We start from the raw sequence: 7750 nt of genomic DNA, 5'->3' as shown, positions 1-7750 counted from the left end.
AGGTTCCTTGCAAGATTATGACACCTACCCTTTTCTTTGTTCCTCATTCTCAGGAAAGAACTAAATCCATCAGGCCAGTGAGATGACCAGCCCAGTACTCTGAGTGCCTTTTCAGCTAGAACATAGATTCATGGTTAGTCTTGGGCCTTGGAGTCTGATAGCCAGGGCTGCTTGGCTTCATCACTTATCAGTGAACTGAGGCTCAGTTTCTCTATGTGAAAAATGGGGACAGGAATATACCTACTTTACAAAGTTACTGAGGATTCCACAAGATAATACAGGCCAAGCGCTCAGTACGGCATCTGAAGCACAAGTGCTCAAAACACGGCCATATCTGGGACCTCCTTTTACTCCCACCCAACTCTCATTTTGACTGATTGCTTTTCTTTTGCAGCTTCAGGTTCTTCAAGTTCAATGTATGGATTTGTTGTCACAACCATGGAAGACCTGTCCTTTACTTTTTCCTCTTTGGCTTGTGATTTCCGTTTACTGATCTCAGGTTTGAGTCTTAAATTAGACCCTCCCTCTTCTCCATTGTTCCTGACTCAAATGCTGAATATTTGGGAGTTATGTGCTCTCTATTCCTGACCTAGATTTAGCTTGTGGACCATTATACAGTTGGAAAACTACTGGTTTTAGTCAGTCAGTCCTGAGTTAAATCTCAGTTGTTTCTTACCAGCTGTGAGATTTCAGGCAAGTTGCTTGGCTCTGTGAGGCTGAGTAAACACTATTCTCTAACATAGGGACGACATGGGCAACTGAAAGGATTCAATGTAAGTAATCTCTGTGAAGCTCCTAGCAGAGGGCTAGATGCACAATAAATGCTTCTCCCACTTTTCCTTAAGTCACAGCTGTAAAAATGTAGTCCTTTCTGCCCCATTACATGGTTTGTTTTCCTTCTCCTCATGACCACTGTCTTGTTTATATGAATGAGACGTGGTAATATGCAGACTGATGCATTAAAATGCTACCTTATTAATTCAGGATACCCGCCACCCCTTACTAGGAATTCATGATCACTCTGTCAGGGCCCAGGCTGAAATTTACTTTGTCAATCTAATCTTATGGGAGGGAGACAGGGAGGCCCAGGTGGAAAGGAGAGGCATGATCTGACACACTTTGTGACCAGAACTACTTTCATGAGGTACATGATACTGGATTTGCTTCATATTTAATATATAACTGACATAATGGGCTGTCAGGAGGGCAAATGCATAATGCTACTTGAATGTCTTACGGCATCCATATAAACTGGGGAGGGGGACTGGATGATTTCCTAAATATAAACACATCCACAAACTCCACAATTTGGTAATTATGCAAGAGCCATTGTCTGGCTGTTCCCTGTGTTTTCAGGCATGTCAGGTACCCTTGCAAATTGCTCAGTTTATATGAACTTCACATTTCCCCATTTAAGCTTTGGAGCTAAACGCTTGAGTTTGTCATTAATTTTATAAAAGCTTTCCATGGTTTCCTGCTAAGGAAAGAGAGTTTGGGTGTCTTCTCCACAAAAATCTATACATTTCAAAATTTTAGGAGTGTGTAACAGAGAATAGTATGGGGGAGTTCAAGATTAGAATTAAAATTTAGCCTGATATAAGTATAGTTTTGGAATGTACCTCAGATTCCCAGCATATAAGGTTTCTTAAAGAAGAAAAGATAAATAAATTTGAAGACATAAAGAAAGCCTTCATTGTCATCTCCCACCGTCAAGTCTCCTAGGAATTCTTTAATATGAGAAACCCATTTAGTTCTGTTTACCTGTTCTGGGCAATGTTGAACCAGCAGACATAAAAATCCTTAGTTCTCTCAGCATCTCCTTTTTACTAAAGAAGCTGGTATCAGTGCTTATGGGGGAAGTAGGGGTTGGGGCAGGGGAACTGTCCACACCAGATTAGATCAAGTCCTGCAGAGATTCCAGGCCAAAATTATTCTAGACCTCCGGATGGTGATTCTGAATCACCAATCTTTAAAGAAACTTTTTTTTTTCTTCCAAGCTAATCCCTTTTGAATAACAATAAAAAAGTCTATTTGCAAACAAGGCGAGAGTGAAAGAACTGAGGTGAAGAAAGCATTTCCAATTGTACTTAGAATGCTTCAGAAGTAGTTACATTTCCCTTTCCAGTGAATAGAAAGGGAAAAAGTGTGGTTTTTCCCAGCAAACTGTTGGAGATATAAAATGCTTCCCCCTACCCCACCAATGGTGAAAACAGTAATAAAGAAAAGAAAATGCCTTGGAAAATGAATACAGAAATAGAAAGCAAACACCAAGTAAAGGGTTGACTATGGTGTCCTTAGCAAACAAATGAATGATTGAATAAATAGAAACCACATGAGAGAAAATATGCACTTTGATATTGTTTGCAAAAAATAGAGATGATTCCTTTTTGCCAAATCAGAAACACTGACAATCAAACATTGCATTTGTTTTTATATCCATGGCATCAGTTCAATTTTTCATTAATTAAATGAGCAAGTTAGGGAATGCCTGTTTTAAGAAACTGCTCCAAAAATAACCTTGAAAAATCAGGTTAGAGATACACTATATACCTTGAGGGCAGCAGAAAGCAAAAGGGAAAATGTGAAATTAGAAAGTGACCTATAATAACCACTTCACTGTTAAAGGTGACATAACATTCATTATCTATCAGGACCTAGTTTGATGTCTAATTTCACTGGCTGTCTAATTTATGAAATTAAATACAAATGAGAAAATACTTGGCCAAGGAAAAAAGTACTCTATCATTTTGTTTTCTATCAGCTGAAAATCAGCTCATTAGCACAGACAGGGAAAAGTAAGTTCCAGTACTTTAATGAAGAAAAATGTAAAAGGGGGTCTTCCCCCCAAACTGGGCTGGCAGAAGATATTGTTGATGAAAAATCTCAGATTTCCTGGTGCTTGCTATATCTTCAGAATGGAGAAATGGCTGAGGTTTTTCCCTTCATTTATTGCACCCGTATTTAAGTGCTCATTCTGTGTAAGTTCAAATGTTTGCTTTATGGGCCGAATGAAGCCTCGCAGATTTGCAATTGCAGGCTGCTGAGGGTCTAATGCATCAGTGCCATCCATTTTCATGGTTCACAGATGAACAGGAAAGTTGTAACATGGTCCACTACTCTCTGCAGACGTTTGAAGACAAGAATTCCTCAAGGGAAACACCTCAAGTTTGCATTCAACGCAGCTCCAATTCTCTGTGTTTCCCATACATACTTTGCAATACTAACAACAGTAGAGACACCGTCTGATCTGCCCTGTGGTAAAATGTATCCTGAGTGAATGGGAACTTGAGGATGTACTGCATTTTTGAAGCAGGGGCACTAGAGGTTATTCAGAACTGTAAAAGAGGGGCCCTGCACAGGAACCTAAAAGGCTGCCGGGCCTAGAACAATCAATGGAGTGCAGAGCGCTGAACTGGCAGGAGTCCGAACTGGGTAAGCTGCAAGCCCTCCCTGGGCCCAGGTTTTTCTCACCAATAAGTGAAGGCTTTGGGAAGGGATACCTCGAGCTCAGGTACTTATTTTTCTGTTGCAGCTCATTTGTTTCAAGATCTGAAATTCTGTTTGCCAAAACCCCTTAAGAATGGGAAGAAAGTGATTTTTTTTAATAAAGTGATTCACAAAACCAAGATACTGCCAAAGAAAGAAATACCTCAGCCTACATCACCTGGACTTTCTTTCTGCCAACTTCCTTGCTTTTGCTTGTCTGGCACCTGTCTGATGGAATGCTGTGTGCCTGGCGGCAGCTGCCTTTTGAAGCGACCTTTATTTTCAAATGGGTTCTTCTTTACCTATTAAATCCCATCCCTCCCTCCGCCCTTTGTGGAACTGGCCTTCTACCTACACCTAGTTCCATCTGCTCTAAATGTTACATGTTTCCTCTATAATCTTGAAACAATTCTCCAAAACTGTCTATATATATTTGGATGAAAAGTGTCAACTGTACGGAAGTTGTTTTGTTTTCTATTAATCATTTACTTGTCTCAGCAGATATCGCCACACAGATATAGAGACTAACACGGGTCTAAGCATATAGACAACTGTTAAAAAGAAATAACACGTCATACAGTTTGTGACACTCCACAGATGTTTTTGTACTTTGATGAAGAATGTGGATACTACAAAAGAAAATCAGGTTTTAACAAAACTCTTACAGAAATGACATATCCAATATATTCATATATATACACACACGCATTGTGTGTGACAGGTTGGGATGTGTGTGTGTATATATGAATATATTGGTGTATATATATATTTACCTTTATTTATGCATGGGATACAACAGTACACCTTTTTTTCTTCATATGAACCACCCTCCCACTGCCCATTAGGTGCTAGTCAGTACTATTTAAAATACAGAAATCCTGTTCATTAAAATATCTTAATTAAAATAGACATTTCTTCCCTTAGAAAAAGAATTAAAACCTTTTAGGGCCTAGCTTTAAAAAGCAACATGCTACAGCTGATTTATTTTGGTAGTTGTTTTTATGGATGTGAAAAATATTACCACTGCAACTAGCAAGAACTATAAATGATACATTATTGCAAGTGTTCTAAAAAATCAGAACAAAACTAATTTATTATAGTTCTGTCTTCATTATACACCAGGTGTTGGTGAGTTAAACACAACAAAATTGTCTTTTCTTTTAAAAGTGTCTACTAAAGATAAAAAGCATAAGATAACAATTAACATGTAGTTTGTTACATTAAAAAATCTGATATACATATTTCTATTGCCTGTTAGCTTGTTCTAAGCCTCTTTAACTATTACAAAAAAAAAAAAGGAAAGAAAAAGAAAATTCATTGTTTAAAGGCAAACATTCAATTCAGTTGATACAACATTACAGTACAGTCAACTAACATCATTCAACGAAGGTAACAAGTCTAGCCTTAGCTTCTTGAGTTAAAAGTCTGTAGACCAGATTGCTACAAAAGTTTCAATGCTGCTTCAAAACCGTATGTTAGCTTTTTGGAGGACAAAGTACTTTCTACGGATGGCTTCAGAAGGGGTCATGCTACTGGTAAAAGCACAGGGGAACCCCAACCTGTCGTTAATCATTTTATTGAGCACTGTAGTTAGAACAGCATTATTGAGTTTAGCACAACAACTAAAATAAAATAATAATATAATAATAATCATAATAATGATAAGAATAAAAACCAAACACAGACTGGAAGCCTAGAGTCGCTGCCAGCCATGTCAAACCCTTGCGATACGCTATACTAAAAAAATTTGAAATATCCACCCGTCCTCTCCACTCTGCCACAAACTAGCAAAGTCAAAAATACAAAAGTCTTCAACTTGTTCACTTTTGCAGAATAAAGCAAAAACGTCTTTGTGCTCCTTACTACCAGAAGCAAAATATCCTCTGAGTTACCACATGTAATAGCTTCTGGATGTGTCGACCTGGGTTGGCTTGGTGTCTGCAGAACCATCTTTGTCTTTCTCGCTGTCACCTTCCCAGAGGTTAATGAGTGGTGGGTACAGCTCATTTAGTGGGATTGAAGAGGTTTTTTGCATATACTTTTTTAATGAGTGGTGGTAGTTTTTTCTCTTAAATCTTTTGGCAAAGTACACAGCAATGGACGCAAGGCTAATGACGGCAAACATAGACCCCATTACTGCAGCAAGGGCTGTACTGGTTTCTTGATCAGAGATGTCCAGTGCGAAGGCGGCATTTTTGGTTGTGACATTTACGCATGACTTTTGAGTCTGCTGATGAATATTGGACACTGTGAGACACACTTCATAATCTGTGGAAGGCTGCAGATGCGTTAGGTTGTATTCATGGACATCGACTGGGACCCTGGCAGTATATGTTATGTGAGGGTTATCAATCTTCATGGTGGCAGACGACCATTTTAAGTTTGACGTCATGACATTGGAATTAACTTTCCAGGACACTAAGATGGAATGGGATTCTGTCTGCTTGACGTATATTTTTAGCACCTGGGTACCATCCAGAAGGGTCCCATTAACCTTAATTGTTGCCACCCGCGTGTCTGCCCCTTGGACATTCTGGGCAACACATGTGTATCTTCCTGAGTCTTCAATTTGTATGTTAGATATTTCCAAGGTACCTTCGCTACTTAGCTTGTATTTATCTGAAAGGGTTTCCACAGTTATCTTATTTCCAGTGGGAGTGACCCAGTAAATTTCAGGTTCTGGCTCAGCCATGGCTCGACAGTCTAGGAACACTGTCGTGCCGATATCCACGTTTAAACGATTTGGGAAGGTGTCGTGAGATATCATTGGGAGGCACTGTTCACTCGAATCCTGGATTAAAACTTCCTTCACCTGGTGCCCTTTATATTCGGGCGGCATGGCACAGAACATGGATAGGGGCTCCATGAAGCGGATGTTGGTTTTGTTGGAGTTAATCCAGTGGATCACACAGTCACACCTGAGGGGATTGCTATGGATACTGATCTCACGCAGATTGGGGAGGGATTCGACTGTCTTTTGGTAAATGGCATTCAAGGCATTGTTGTTCAGCATCAAGCTTTCCAGAGCAGGGACACTTCGGAAAGCCAAGCGGTGGATGTAAGAGAGTTTAGGGTTATTGGTGGCTTCCAGCTTTGTGAGTTCAGGCAAGTTATCCAGGGCATAGCGGTCGACAGAAACGAGCTCGCCCATATTGTTGATTCCCAGTTCTTTTAACCGAAGCATATTTTTGAAGTCCCCTTCTTGGATTTTGTGAATGGGGTTTTTGTTGAGGTCTAAGAATTTCAAATTTGGAACTTTTTGCAGGGCAAGTTGAGGGACTTTAACCAGTTTGTTATCATAAAAAGACAGGCTCTCAAGGCTATCCAGACCCACCAAAGCATTTCCAGGAATATCAGTGAGATACATTCCTGCCAAAACTAAGCTTCTCAAATTTGCGAGGGGTTTGAAGTTCATATCCAGAATTCCAATCACAGGGTTTTCTCCGATCATGAGAATTTCCAGGTTGGGTGTAGAATCAAACCAGCGACTATCAATAACTTTCAATTTGTTGGAGTTCAGGTGGAGCCTTAATAGATTTTTTAAGCCTGCAAAAGCATGAGCAGAAATAGTGCTAATTTGGTTGTGGTTGATGTAGAGTTCTTGAAGGTTGCTGAGGTCTTGTAGACAGTAATCAGTCATCTCTGTAATCTGATTTTCCTCCAAATGCAGCGTTGTGAGCTGGGTTAGGTTTGCCAGCCCAACCTCCTTAATGTTAGTAAAGTTGTTTTGGGAGAAATCTAGTTCAGTCAAGTTGAAAAGCTGCTGCAGCTCATCCACAGTCTTCGCGATGTTATTGCTCTGTAAGAGAAGCACTTGTGTGTCACTAGAGAGGTTACTGGGAATCCTTGTTAAGCGGAGGTCATTGCAATCAACAGTGGTGGCTTCTCTGTAAGTTGACTGTGGGGTAAACCAGGGACGAATTTCACATACGCAAAGTTGTGGACACTCACTATTCTGTATGGAAGACTCAGTTAATGAAGTCATTAGTAGGCCCAGCACCAATTGGCAAGCTGCTATAACAAAGCTCATCCTAGCCATGCTGGCTTGCTGAGCAAGCTCAACTCCTGACACCCCAAAGTTTTAACAAAACGTGAACACTATATTGTGATATGTAGGACAGCGAGCAGAAAATGTAAACATTCAAGCAAAGTCTTGGTTGAGCTGTGTAGAATTCCAGAGTCCAAAGGGATGGTTTTCAGGAGTTTTCAAAAGGCAGAAAGCAATTTGGAGTCTTTTAACTGTGTCTCTCAATTCCAGGCATGT

At 39.9% G+C, this 7750-nt stretch overlaps 1 protein-coding gene across 1 annotated transcript; it reads right to left on the bottom strand.

Annotated features, from left to right (window-relative positions):
* Positions 1 to 2795: 2795 nt before the first annotated feature.
* LRRN1 (leucine rich repeat neuronal 1) lies at positions 2796 to 7525 on the bottom strand. The gene has a single exon (XM_019024278.4). It carries the CDS (start codon positions 7523 to 7525, stop codon positions 5375 to 5377), a length of 2151 nt encoding a protein of 716 aa, XP_018879823.2. The 3' UTR covers positions 2796 to 5374.
* Between the last annotated feature and the right edge of the window lie 225 nt (positions 7526 to 7750).

This window comes from Gorilla gorilla, chromosome 2 (genome assembly GCF_029281585.2).
Source record: "Gorilla gorilla gorilla isolate KB3781 chromosome 2, NHGRI_mGorGor1-v2.1_pri, whole genome shotgun sequence".
Lineage (NCBI taxonomy): Eukaryota > Metazoa > Chordata > Mammalia > Primates > Hominidae > Gorilla > Gorilla gorilla.
This window is presented reverse-complemented; position numbering and strand designations above follow the sequence as displayed.

Coding starts and splice junctions, on each gene's coding strand:
- LRRN1 (XM_019024278.4), bottom strand. CDS start 7,525: ATGGCTAGGATGAGCTTTGTTATAGCAGCTTGCCAATTGGTGCTGGGC.